Source organism: Apium graveolens, chromosome 5, assembly GCF_009905375.1.
Source record: "Apium graveolens cultivar Ventura chromosome 5, ASM990537v1, whole genome shotgun sequence".
NCBI classification, from domain to species: Eukaryota; Viridiplantae; Streptophyta; class Magnoliopsida; order Apiales; family Apiaceae; genus Apium; species Apium graveolens.
Window position 1 is genome coordinate 2,503,486 of NC_133651.1, and position 15,611 is coordinate 2,519,096.

At 31.8% G+C, this 15,611-nt stretch overlaps 1 protein-coding gene across 1 annotated transcript; it reads right to left on the reverse strand.

Annotated features, from left to right (window-relative positions):
• Window positions 1–791: 791 nt before the first annotated feature.
• On the reverse strand, window positions 792–2,543 carry LOC141661951 (CBL-interacting serine/threonine-protein kinase 25-like). The gene is given in 3 exon segments (XM_074468985.1): window positions 792–1,623; window positions 1,625–1,918; window positions 1,920–2,543. Coding segments are annotated over 3 exon segments (1,296 nt in total). The 5' UTR covers window positions 2,277–2,543; the 3' UTR covers window positions 792–978.
• Window positions 2,544–15,611: the final 13,068 nt, after the last annotated feature.

Below are 15,611 nucleotides of genomic sequence, written 5' to 3' on the forward strand. Positions count from 1 at the left end.
TTAATTTTCTGGTTGTTGATCACAGTCATCTTTGTTAGTTGATTGCAATCGCGGGTGAGATTTCATTAGATGCATCTCGAATATGAGACTGAGGATTACTAAACTTGCGAGTGTTAAGAACCAGTCGATACCATGTTAAGGACTCAGTCGCTCTAAAATCTTAAGGTGTCAAGAGGAACCCGGACATGAGGACATGATCTTATACTCGTTAACGGCGAGTTCATAGACCCGTAACAATGTCTGGTGTCTGGAGTGCTGCTGAGCTACTCTCTCTTTACTTCATTTTTTTGCCAAGTTGCATCGTCTGGCGAACAAATTCTGATTTATGCTGCTAATGGTAGCGACGTGCTGCCATTTGTTCGTTCAAAATCTGATTCGCAAAGTTTATGTAGGAACACACTAATAATTCGTGTTGTTCGTAAACTTGATTAACCATTGTAGAAACTACATCATTAGCCATCTGTTCGATTTTGTCTATGCAGACACTCTCAAGTCTGCACAAACACTGAAGAAAAGAAAACCACTTACCTGTAACAAAACAAGTACTGTCACCTCTTTTACAGAAATCGGCCGATTTTTCAAAAATCGCCGATAAATCGCTCAAAAGTCGGTCAAAAATAAATCGCCGAAAAATTATTCGATTTTTAAAAATTGCCCGATAAAGCGTAAATCAGTACCTCAACCAAATAATTCTGATTTCCGAAATCTATAAATCTATAACAGTGACTATCACTGCTAATTGAAACTCGAAATACCAAACTGTAGGTTCCGTAAAAGCTAGAAAATAAGAGTTGAAATAAAACCGTAAGCATTAGTAATAAACTATCGCTGCTGATTGAAACTCGAAATACAAAACTATAGGTTCTATACAAGCTAGAAAACAAGACTTGAATTAATACAAGCATGTTAGTTAAACTTGTATTCAACACAAATTAACACACGGGTCCTGATTCAAAACAACTATATGCTACAGATTATTTATGATTGACAGTCATTTTCACCTTGCCAGCTCCAAACAATGTCTTTAAGTGCAGGCCTAGCATCCTCCTCACAGAACTTCTTATACTCCAACGTATCACCGGCCATCTTCGAAAACTCTACCACTGCCACTTCCGGCGCCACCTCGTACACCTCGGCCGTCACCGCCAATTTACCTTTTCGCCCCTCGCTTTCCCCTTCCATCTTCAACTTATATTCTTTAGTCCACACAATTCGAAAATTAAACTTTTTCGCGACGTCTTCAAGTGTTGCCATAATCTTCGAACCCGAACACTTTGATGTAAACAAAGACCCTGATTTCCGTTTATTCTCAAATAAATTTGACAAATCAAAACCTGATGACATAGATGAAATAAACTCGAACGCGTTGTAAAACGGTGGCGATGATTTTGTCCGTATGATTTCCGGTCCATCTTCGACATGATCATCTAAAATTGGACACGAAATCGATCTAGTGAAGCCTTTCGAAAACCAGAGCACTCTCATTATTGCCGAAATTGTAATTCTCCTTGCGGGATCCACAACTAACAATTTCGAGATAAGTCTTTTAGCTTCGGGTGAAATCCATGGAGGAAATTCGTATTCGGATTTAAATACTTTGCGATACATTTTCATCATATTTTCAGTCCTGAAATGGCAAAAAACCAGCTAATAAAACATACAAAATTACCCCGCAAGACCAAATATCAGCTTTCTCGCCATCGTAACCTTTTCTCCGTATAACCTCTGGTGCAACATAAGCTGGAGTTCCACACTGCGTGTGTAACAATCCATCGTTCCTCAGCTGCTCAGGCAACGCAGATAACCCGAAATCCGAGACTTTAAGGTCTCCATTTTCATCTAGTAGTAAATTTTCTGGTTTAAGGTCGCGGTGATAGACACCGCGACTATGACAATAATCGACAGCGCTAATCAGTTGCTTGAAAGTACTTTTTCGCGACATCTTCTTTAAGTCTACCTTTCGCGACTCTTGAGAAAAGTTCGCCGCCTTTGATATACTCCATAATGAAAAATATCTTCCGTTTCGTCGCCAAAACTTCTTTCAATTCGACGACGTTGGAGTGTCGAACCAAACGCATGACCGAGATTTCGCGTTGGATTTGATCCATCATGCCTTCTTTCTTGACTTGATCTTTGTTGACCACCTTTATCGCGACACTTTCAGAAGTGTCGACGTTTTTGCCATAATACACTTTAGCGAAAGTGCCTTGGCCTAGTAGCCTCCCCATCTCGTACTTGTTAAATATAATGTTTCGGCTCCCATTTTTGTCATCCATTTACTCAGAAACAAAGAAGGGATTTTAGTGCAGTACAGTATTTGGTTGGGTCAATACTAAAGAGAATATGATGAGTAAAACAGATGTTATATATGTGTACGAGCTCCACAGGTTTCAGTCTAGGTTAGCCCCAATTCCGTAATTCCGTATATGGTGACAAATGTGAGTGGTAGTGGAGAGTGATAATTGAAGGAAAATGAATGAGTGGAGTTAGGGTTGTCGTGTTGTTAACGGAGGACATGGTTTAGGTTTTTTTACAAGTGGCTTGCTCCCGCAGAATAAAATGATGGCCCATTGTAAAATAAATATCTTCGATTTGTTTATATTACATTATAATTAAAGAAATACTGGTTTTGAATATTTGATTGATTTGGTGCAAGTGGGACAATAGAATAATTGATTCATACTCCCTCCGTCCCTAAAAACGTTTCCTATGTTGGATATGTTTGTCAATACACACTTTTAATTGTTAATATCTTTAATTTCGTATTAATATTAAATATAAAAATTTCATTGTATTAAAGTACCCATAAATACGAATCCAACAAAATCACTCATGATGTATGATTTTTATAGATTAGACGTAAATTAGTAATCAAAAGCTTATTTGAACAGTATAAAAAGTCAAAATAAGAAGAATATTTTGGGACAAAAGGAGTATTAGTGATTATTGACTTGCCGTACTTACGCAAGGAAACTTAATTTTTCCTTTTTTGTTCTTACTAAGGAAACTTGTTGGTTTATTAATTTTTGTTTAGGAAAGTTATAATTTAGTTATTTTATTTTAAAAAATTTGGGGAATCTAAAATTTCTCGAAGAATAATTCCCTAATGAACGTAGTCGCAGGTACAATGTACAAAATAGTCATTTCAGCGCTAAACTAAAATTCGTTCAAAGTATTAACACAAAAAAGCGTGTTTTACTTTTGCCTGACAAAATAAAAAGGTGTCAAAATTATTTAATTTTTAACAAACAAATGGAAAGGAGAGAAAATATTTATATTAGAGGTTTCGGGGACCATTGAGGTTTTGGGACCATTGAGATTACACATTTTCGTGTTTTGTAAAGTAGAACCTGACCCGAATTTGTATTTATGTAATTGTGTACTGTATATTTGACATTAATTCGAAATTATTATATTTGTATATATCCGTTTGGTACAATAAGATATACGAATTATGCAATGGGAAAATCAAATCAATTGTTAGAAAATGTATAGGATAATTGAATATTTTAGGATAATGAATATATTAGTCAAATGTAACATATATTTTGTATTTATATTAATTCTATAGAAATAGAATATGTTATTAGTATGTGTTATTTTAGTATAAAATAAGATATATTAAAAATATTATATATTTAACAATTGTCTATTCGTGTATTTTCTTTTGGTACGGTGCACTTATATTGGAAAACTAAACCCGATATTAATTATATTCGTACTTTTTTGGTGTCCGTATACCAATTTTTTCGTAACTAACTACTTAATATTCATATTGTTCTGTATCGTATTCACGTGTTGTATAACAAAATTTTCGGCACTAATCAGATAATCGCGACATCGTGTGGACCAACCAGGGCTCATTTTGTATATTAAAGCCCTCCAAATCAATACCTCTAAAAGTAATTTTTTTAAAATTAAAAAATAGTCATGAGGAGACTTAGTATAAGAATTTAATTAAAAATTCTATCTTGATATTAATATTTTTTTCAAATATTTCGCATAAAGTGATATCTTTAACTAAATACATATTTTTTGTATGCTTTACTCGTGTAAAAAATTGTTTTTATACTAATTTAGGATAAATTATTGGAAAATTACGTAGAAAACCTGTATTTTTAAAAAGAAAATCAAAAATACTATCATTTTCAAAGTTATATTACAACAACACAAAATTATAAGTTTCATTTTCAAAAATACGGTTTGCAATCTCTGCAAACTCTTATACAACTTAATTTTAAATTTTGAAAATATTAATTGTATGGTTGCATTAGTTGCGTTCTAAGTTTATAACTGAATCAACCTTAAAATCAACTTCAGAAAAAATAAAGTAAAAGTTGTATTACATGTTGTTTAAGTTCCAAACTGTAATTTTGAAAATGAAACTTAAAATTGTAGTTTTGAAAATTCTTCTACAAAAAAACATATTTTTGAATTTTTTTTTTAAAATGTAATTTTTATAAAGAAAAACTAAATGTTGGCCTTTTGTATTTTGGAAATAATCACAGTTATTTTATATAATTTTTATTTGAAATAATGCATACATGATATATTTTGGTGGGTAAAAATAAATTTTATTATTTTAAAGTTGGAAAAATATAAACTATGTGATATTCGTCTAAATACATAATTTTTATGGGTGATCCGGTCTTGTTTGATTTAGGTTAGAGGTCAAACCTAAACTGGTGCGATTTTTAAATTTTTCAAGTCAACCCGCAACCCTCAACACATCTAACTCGAACCATGCAATGCGGTTTTAGATAGATTATTCAGATTGTGATCAGTGATATAATGGTTATCGGAAACTACTGATATTACTGGAAAATAAAATAAATTTTTGTCATCTGAATGCATTAGCAGCCTGCCTACAAATTATGATGTATTAATAATTAATGACAAATAGTAGTCTTTCAATAATAATGATAAAAAACTTGTGATAGAAAAATAATAAGTATAAATAAATAATTAAAAGTTTTTCAACAATAATTCAGCGGGATAAGTAATGAAATAATGGTAAACTTGTACTGTTTGTTGAACTAAAATATTATTAAATAAACTTTTGGTAAAGTTAAAGCAGAAAATAATATATGGTACTTTATACATGGGTTGGGTTTGATAGCGGATTGGTTTAAGATAAAATCGGAACTAAATCACAAATCTCGATTTATTAAATTAGGTGAACCGAAATCGGTTCAAATTGGTTTAAAATCGGATTGATTTTTGCGATTTTTATTGTTTAACGGGAATCGTGATCACTCCTAGTAATTTTTTCACTTGTGTCCAGATAGTTAGCATGTACGCAAGCGGCCATTCAAGTAAGCCCAACAATTCATAGTACTTCAATTCGGCCATACAACTAAGCCCAATAGTTGATATTACTATTCCTGCAAAAAGCCCAAAATAGATCAAAACACTGATCTCTTCAACTACTACAAAATACAGATGGACAAGAGAAGCTAAATAAAATTAAATTGGGCCGAAAATGTTTTAGACTTAGTCTATGGAAAACATATATAAATTGTTTTTTTAAATTTTCACTTTAGTGTATTGAACTGGGATTTTAATATATTATATACAATTCATGTATTTTAATGGATTATATCTTATTTTGATTTTATGTGAATAAAATGTCGTAGAGTTGATGAATAGTTTTTAAGATTTAAACACAATCCTTCAAAATCTCATGAATTATGGTTGGATTTCAAAAACCATAAAATATATTGAACAATCCCACAAAATTCATCATTTTATGAAGTCCAAAACATCAGCTTTTAATGGATTTTAAATAATCTCAGTTGAATATCATCATATTTTTAAGCATAATTTAAAATTCTGATTGAATATCACCAGATTTTATAGCATAATTTAAAATCATAGTTGAATAACATAAAATTCTGATATATTTTTTAAAATCCCATTGAATAAATACACCAAAAAAAATCCTTTAAAATCCCAGTTCAATACAATTTCTCACTTTTTTGTAGTTATGTCGAGAATTTAGCTAAATTAAGCTCTATTTGGGAGTGCTATTGAAAACTGCTGTGCACTGAGAAAAAATTCTGGTAAAAAAAATGTTGTTAGAAAAATTAGATGACTGTTTGGTAATTTTTGTAATTTATGCATATTGTGAGATATAATATATAAAAATAATATTTTTTAGAAGGTTTGATGGTGAAGCTGATAGCTACTTTCTGCAAAAGCTGAAAATAGCTTTTTTCAAAAGCATGAGTGACGTGTTTTTACTAACAGTAGCTTTTAGATCAAAACCGATTTTCCAGACATCAAATACCTTTCTGACAGCTTTTCAGCAAAAAGCTGTTGTAATTGTCTGTAACAGCAATATCAAACGTAGCCTTAGAGACAAATTTTATTTATTTAACTGTTCAGCCCGGTGAATATATTGTTTTTCTTAATTATCAAGTACAACGCATCTTTAAAAAAAATTGAATTTCGACCTTTCAGTGACTATGTAAATATACTAGATGAAGAGGTTTTTAATTAAAAAAATGTAATTTCGTAAAATTATATCGTTATGAAATGTACCAAATGGGTGATGTGTCAGGTCAAATTGTTTAAATGTTCAAGTCTGTCCAATTCAACAAAAGGCCCGTCTCTTCAGGCCCTTTACAATTGAACGAAGATGCAATATAAGTTAATTGTCTTTTGGGCCCAGCCCAATATAAGTTAATTGTCTTTTGGGCCCAGCCCAATTTAGGGCTTTGTAATAAACTTGACTACTAAAGTTTACACCTTTTTTTTTTGTTTTGCTAATCAACTAGAGTTTACACTTCAACTTCTGTTATCATTCTTCTAAAGTTGTATCAAAAACCTTAAAATGATGTGCCCTGGGTCCGGATTAATAGGCTAAAATATAATTGAACGACCGCTAACTTGCAGTTACGTAACTGAATTCAAAAAAATTTGCAGTCAACTCATTAAACCGATAAAAACTTGCATTTAGGTAACTGAACTCGAAAAAATTTGAACCAACTCATTACACTAATAAAAATTTGCATTTATGTAACCGACATTAACATACACTAACAGAATAAACGGAAGTTTATTCAAATTTCTTAAATTCTATAATTTATAAATTTATAAATTTTATAAATATCATAAAAATGATAATTTCAAAATCTTTATAAATTTATTAGTATTTTAAAAAAAAGGTACAAATAAATAGGTACAATTGAGGGCTTTGTAATAAACTTGACTACTAAAGTTAATTTAGCAAAAAAAAAAAACTTGACTACCAAAGTTTACACTTTTTGTTTGTTTTGCTAATCAACTAAAGTTTACACTTAAACTTCTGTTGTCATTCTTCTAAAGTTGTACCAAAAACGTTATAATTATGTGCTCTAATTCTAGTCTCAAAAATTAAGTGCGGATAGAACATTATAATTCACTTGCAATTTCGTAATTTTTTGTGTGTTAAACTTAAATATATACACTAAAAACATATGAATATTTTCGTCATTTATCAAGAAACATGATCTAGAACACAATATAGTGTCCGTTTGAGAAATCTTAAAATAAGTAATTTATGACTTAAAATGATTAAGTAACTTATAAGTGATAAGTAGATAAATGCTTAAAAGTTATGTAAATGTTTGAATAATTTTACTTATAAGTAAAAATTTATTTTACTTAAATCAATTAAAATAATTTTTTTTAAAATATAATTATCTTAATTCGTGAATTTTAAGTTAAATTGACATTAAAAAATATATATACTAAACCCAAAGTTAATAAAAAAATTAAAAAATCAAAATAAGTTAAGAAAAAGTACGTCGTTACCAACATTTAACTTATCAACTTATAAGTTATAAATTCAATTTATAAATTAGGTAGACAAACACTCAGCAATAAGTTATAACAAACTTATAAGTAAATAAGCTCAGTAAACGGAATAGCCAAACAGGCTCATAATATGTCATAGCTGATAAGCTACTTATAAGATAAATTTGATTTTAATTCGAGTCGATCAGCTCACGAACTTACTCAGATTAAAATCGTTTAAATCGGCAGAAATTTATACCTGATTAAATAAACGATCCGATTCGGCTCGACTCGATGAATATCAGCTCGAATTATGTCGGCTCAAAACTCTACTCTACTCGCTTGACCGGAGATGCCCATGCGTGTTTGATGTTTCTCACCGAAATATTTAGGCCATTCTGGTAAGTGGATAAGAATTACAAAGAAGTAGAAGACCCATTAAGCATAGAGCTGGCCAAGACAGACAAACACGTGGGGCCCACGGTCTTCCCCTGTTTTGTGTAATGAAGTCTTTACAACCAGAGACGTGTTAGGCAACTGTAATTAATTATCACAGGCAACAACATTAGCTCTACTGTTCATTATTCGGCTAAACTCCACATTCTACATGTTTTTAATTGTTACTCCCTCCGTCCCATATTGTTTTTCCTATTTTGATTTTTTCCCATATTATAGGCTGTAGATATTATATCTCAAAACATGGAAGAAAGTGTTTGATGGTGAAAACAAAAACTGAAAATAATTTTTTCCAAAAATATGGAAGGAAATGTTTTTGCTAACAACCAAACACTTTGTTTACGATTATTTAATAAAAAACTGTTATAAGCTGTAGCTGTCTGGAACAAAAATATTAAACGGGTTCTTAATATATTTACTCCCACAAAGAACATGTATTTTAGCACGAGTCTTAAAGACTTCCAGAGTTGCAAGAATTATCTACAGATCAAGAGTATAACTTATTTTAAAAAAGGACAATTGACATCTTGAATTCAACTTCAAAGTCAACTAATTAACAATTCAAATGATTACATACTCTAATTATGCAATAAGATTGATCATGGTTTGCAATTGAGCTCATGCATGACGACACCATCAACCATCTGCTCACTTCATTGGCCCCTCAGCTGTTTGAATCGTGATAACCGGGTCAGTACCGCAACAAAAACATGCTCAGATCGGTCGTCCCAAAATCTCGCAAATTACGAATACAGAATATAGTACGGGATTCTGATAAGAACAATTTATAGATAAGAATTTAGGATTCACACTCTTTTGAAATTTGAAAATGATATTTTTATATAAATTTATGTTTTTTTTTGCAATTTTGATGCATAATAATATCATTCTCGTTTTTTTCAAGTTTAAAGATGTAACCCTAGAATTACATATTTTTAAATTATGACATAAGAAATTTATACTTGAAAATATTATTTTCAGAGTAACTTTTCAAATTTCCGAATAAAATAAAAGTGAAAAAAACTAAATCTATTATCCTCACAAATATTGCTAATTTATGTGTTTACAAGTCAGTTTTGTTATTTCACTTTGAAGCTAAAATTTAGTTAGGAAGTAATATTTCCCTAATTTGTGAAGGTGTTTAAATGTCATTATTTTTCTCTAACCTTAGGTAATAATATTTATGGTTATTGAAATCGGTCGATTTTTCAAAAAACTTCGGTAAATTGCTTAAAATCAGTAAAAATATTTGTCCGATCAATTTTCGATAATTTGCCGATAAATCATCTAATTTTTTTAAAAATATTTAATAAAACACAAATTAATACCTTAATCGAATAATTTCAATTTTCGAATCTGCAATCACGCTGTGTAGAAATTATGAAAAGAAAAAGGGCCCTAATTTTGTATAGTTTTTTCTTAAGCATGTGATTTGAACGAATGACCACTTGCTTTTGAATTGTGTGTCTCATTTACTTCATAATCCAAATATTATTCTTACGTAATAAATTTCACGTTGAAATCAAAAAAACCGGTTCATTAATGGGGACGCATATAAGATTATTCACAAGCGACTAGTGTTTTGTAATTGAAAAGTCAAGAAAAACCACACCATAATGAACCAATTGGCCAAGTTTGGTAGTTTAGAATTTTAGATAATGTTTTGGTCATGGTCTTTAGTAAACTTGTTTTGTCTTCAATTGATTTTGTCGTTTTACACATTTTTTTATTTTACAAAACTCCACATGGATTTTTTTTAATACCTGATTTTGAAGAATATGTGCTCAAGTGACCATATTTATGTTATGCTAGGACGAGTTTCTTTCTTTAAAACTTAAACTAGCTCTATAACCCGTGCAATACACGGGCATGTTCTAGATTGCACGAATCGATATTATTTTAGTTATACTTTATGATAATATTTCATGTTATCCCTCTCCGAATGTTGATGGATTTATTTGTATATGTGACGCCCTCCAAACCGGGTCAGAAGTTTGAGGTCCACAACATATACACAATATATAATTCTGTAAAAGAGATATTAATTATAATGACCCTGCTTCACAAAATCACGGATCACAACAGGTTAAAGTATGAAAATAAGCCACAACCTTAACTTTTATTACAACGTACCAAATTTCCCTTTAATTTAACTTACAAAAAGTATTCTTACAATTTGACTATTTTTCTACCCCATGAAGCTTCTGCTGGCTCGATCCAACTCAACTGGAACCTTAGCCCGCACTTTGGACTGAGGGACTTTACTATCATCCATATCCTTTTCAACTGTAAAATTTATAAAAGAATCGCAAGGGTGAGCTAACTAGCTCAGCAAGTCATAATAGTGATAACTAAGGTTAAACAATGATCAAATGAGATGATTCAAAGGAATCAAGTTTCTTTTTAACTAATCATTAGAATTGTATATTCATTTTAAGTTTAAAAAAAAACAAGGTTAGGCTGCTGATCAGTCACGCACTAACCCCGAGCAAGCACACAGCACTGCTCTAATTACTGGATCCAAGACACACATTGGCCTAACTTGACCATTGATATGGTCTGACCACGAATCTGGTCCACATATATAAAAACTATCCAATCCTAAAGCAGTTCAATATGATAACAATATGATTCAATAAAACAAGATCATAATCAATGATGGTTAAACATTTGCATAAAAACGTAAGGGAACTCATGGATATCTCAAGGGTATATCAGGGTATGTATAAGAAACGGTTTTCAGTTTGTACAAGGGTCAGGTATCAGACCAGTAATGATTTTTCAGGATATGGTTCTTTGATATTATTAAGAATGATTGGAGTATAAAAGTTTCTATGTTTTCAAATCATTCTCTTTTAGTGTTTGGTGTTTGGTAGTTATATCTTTGGGGAGTAGTATTATATTTGTATGGTTTGGTGTCTGAGGATCAACAAAAGACAGATTACAAAGAATAAGGTTTATGGCTCAAGATCAAGAAAATCAGGGTTCAAGATTAAATGGTTTAAAGCTCTTGCAATATAAAAACATGAGTTATTTTGAATAATGGTGACATGTATAAAACTGTTCAAAAACATTGGTAATATATATCTTGAAGAGAGGTTCAGAAATACTTGCCTTATAAGGCTTTACAACTATTACTGATCAACTCTGAGCCGATTCTGCTGCTCAGGCTCTTAACATCCAACCACTAGATCCCATTGGATTTGACTTCGACACTCAGGTCTTTCTGTTGAGACACTACTGAGCTCATCGACTGACCACTAGGTTATCTTTAGTCCATCGTCCACTTTCAAGTTCCCGACTATAACCGGAAAACAGCCGGAATACGAGCACGGCGGAGACCAGAATCAAGGGAAATAAGGGAGAAACACAGGATTCACAGTAGGGAAAGAGAAAGTGATCGAAAGAGGAAAAAGAAGTAAGGCATAGAGAACAGCGAGAGGGATGAACGGGTGAGGATAGAGTGAGAGAAAAAAAATGGACAGATAGAAATGAGAGTAGAGAGAGACCAGATTTGCTGCAGACACGTGTCTCCAATTATAGATATGTGTCAATTCCTTATGAACTGGAATAACACGCATACAACCAATTAATCGGGCTTTTCAGGTTCGATTTCCCTTGATTTAACGAATTAACCACGCGAAAGAATATACCAAAAATTTACCAAACTAGTTTTAAAATGTTACAAATATCCCGAATTTTATGAAAATATAAATTTTTAAATTTTTAAATAATTTCTAAAACGTAATTTATACCTGCTTTTATCAATTAAACGAAACAACGTGCGGGTGAAATTAATCCCGAAAATTTCCAAAATAATTTTAAAATTCTCAGAATATTCCAAACTTAAATAAATATGAGTTTCATAATTTTTACAGAATTTTAGAATTAAATATGGATTTTACCATTAAACATACTCAGAAAATCATTTAAAGATAAATAACTAATGAAATATTGATTTCTCAATTTTACAAAATCCTAAAAATAATTATTGTAATTATAAAATCATAAAAACAATTTTAGAAACATTCCCAATATTTATGCAAATAAATTTGCACTAAATCCACTTTTGAAAGTGAAAACAATTCAATACGATCCCATAATTAATCGCGCGGACAACCCGGTACACTATAAATCACATATGGATACTAATCAAACAACACATAGCGGTCAAAACCAACACACATATCTTATTTATTTAATAATTTCCATAATTGCACAATTAAATAATTCAAAAAGAATACACGAGTCGTTATATCCTTCCCCCCTTAAAAAGATTCTGTCCTCAGAATCTGGTCTAGTTACACAAGTGAGGATATTTGTCAAGCATATCTCACTTTAATTCCTTAGTAGACCCTTCTACTCGAGGGTTCAAACGTACTCACAATAGGTATGCACTCATTTCCAAGGACTTGCCTTTGACGATCAAGAATTTGGATTGATCACTATATGCTAAATAACTTGAACAAGAGCCCCATTGGCTCCTGGTCAATCATTTAATCCAAACTCAATACATATCACTGTAACATTGACAAGTAAAATACATTAGGTGTACACACAGGTGTGACGGTCATATCATTTAATGAACAACTTTATTTATATTTATCAATACCTCGAATGGTTCACTAATTTTAGGACTTAGCTTGTCCCTTTTATTCAAATTTATCCAATCTTTTTCAAGACGACACTTTTACTAACACTACTGGACCTATTTCTATACTCATATTTTCTCTCAATACAATTTTGTCTTCTTTCTTTGTCTACTCCGAGCTGCTTCAACCAATAGCACTACGCTCTTGGTCTGTCGAATTAACTTTGAATTTGACAACTTCCTTTCTCTCATTTCATCTCAATAAAATGGGGACCTACACTCGCGTTCACATGAAGCTTGGTAAAGTAGCATTCCAAAGCTGACATCGATGATAAATAATTATTCCAGTGTTTTAAAAACTCAATCTCTCAATATATCTTACAGTTCGTGAATCATCTTCGTACTTTGACTCTCCGCATAAGGATGTTAGACGGTGCTCATTTTCCATTTGGTTTCTAAACGTTTAAGCATCTCTTATCATTTTTCATCAGTTAAGGCTGAAAAGTAGTCTTATATATTCACGTATTATCACCTTTAAGTATTTAAGCTTCAGATTCCACTCTTTCCTATTCGTCTATTAATTTCTCGGTGGTCTTAATTACATCCAATCTTCTCTGTCGGCATAATGCATCTGTTACCATACATCTTTGCTTAGGTAGTTGTTAATGGATTAATTCAGAATCTTTTGTTAACCCTAGTCAAAATTTCATTCTTGAAGACTCAACGTATAGTTGTTTTCCTTTTGATTTTTAGAGAAAAATCCTTGGGCATCCCACGCAGACTCTCTTATTCCTTGAGTAGCTGAGGATGTTATCAATGAATACAGTTTACTTATCCAAACACTCCTTATACACCACATTCCTTAATTCCTTATAGCCACTTGATACACTTGTCATTTCACATAATATCATCAGAGCTTGCAATGCTCTGAACTCACTTTAATCGTAATCTCTGATATTTTCTCAGGTCAGATCTTAAGTTAATTCTCAATACATAACACACTTCTTAAATTAGGTCTTATAAGTAATCAATTCTTTATAGGGTCTCACTTCTTCTTATTCATTGTTTTGTTAAACTCCCGATAATCAGTACATACTCTTATAATTTTATTCCTTTTCTTCATGAACATTACTGGTACCTTTCACGATTCACTTCTTGTAAAACCATTCCCTGGGTCTGCCTTATCCATTAGGCCTCCAATAGTTCACCTTAATTCTTTGACGTGTCCAACACTTTCTAATCCATTTTGAAATATCCTTCTTATACCTGGTTATCGCTGTTTTTTCTTTTATTTCCATATATTTTGGCATCTCTTCAATAGAGTATATACTTTATACTATGAATTCCCTGTGGCATCTCATTTCTTAATTCTTCTACTTGTAACTTCCAAGTGCTGGAAGAGAACCTGGGGATATCGTGATCATTCTTCTGGGCGCATAAATTTCCTCTCACTACTGCTAACATCGTGATCCATTATCTTCTTTTGACATCTCCTTATCTTTCTCTTAACAACTTTGACTGAAAGGTCATACTATTCACCCTTGCTCTTGTTTGGATTATAAACTCTGACTCCCAATTCCAACTTCTAAAATTCCATTGAAAATTTTTCCGGTATAGTTTCTATGTCGTTACTGCTTTCCTCTATCTTGGCTTTTCCTCGTAAATACATACTTCAACCTCTTATGGCCCATATAGATCTTACACCTTTCTCCATACATATCATGTTTCCCAAATTTTTCAAAACGAATATTATTACTGTTAATCCCAAATTATGGGTATGATACTTCTGCTCATAAGGTTTCGGTTGTCTGGATGCATATATAATAATTCTATTGTGCTGCATCAACACACATCCTATTCTCTAATGAGAAGCATCACTATAAACTACCAAACCTCCTTGATACTTTTAAATTGATAAAATAGGTGCTGAAACCATTCTTTCATTTAACTCCGGAAAACTTTCCCTTCATCCTTCTCCATTTCACAAAACTTCTTGCTTTTCCTGGTTAGCTTCGTCCAAGATATTGCATCTTTCACGAAATCTTGCACAAATTTCCAATAGTAACCGACCCATGATAAAACTTCTTACTTTTGTTGTTGTTTCTGGTCTCTTTTCATTCATAGTAATTTTAACTTCTGCTGAATCTCTTTTGATCTTCTCTACATTGACTATTTATGCTAAAAACTATATTTCATACAACTTCTTTCTTCTCCAACTTCTCAGTCATCATTAAAGGCTTTGCATGGGCCTCCGTTGATTTTAAGTATCACAACTATAGCTTACTCGGATATTCCTTAAAGATGTTGTCCATCCAGTTCAAGTATTAATGGTATATTGGTTAATACAAATGACAATACGAGAACAGTACTTAGTTCTGAAAATTATCCTTGATACATCCATAGGTTTAATCTTCAATTGGTGAAATACCAAGTCTTAAATCAGTCTTATAAAAGTACTTTGCTTCCTTCGTTTGATTAAACAAATCATTGGGTCAAGGTAACAGATACTTGCTCTTGATAGTAAACTTGTTGAACTCTTGCTAGTCGACGCATACTCACATACTTCCATCTTTCTTATTAACATTTAATATCGGTGCACCTTATGGGGTATACTAGGTCTAATCGCTTCTTTTTCTAGCATTTCTTGCGTTTACTTTGCTAACTCCTTCACTTTAACTGGGGCCATTCTATGCGGGGCCTTGGACACTTGCTTCATTTCATGTACTAAGTCAGTCACGAACTCAATTTCTATATCCGAAGGAAATGTTGATAACTCATCCAAAAA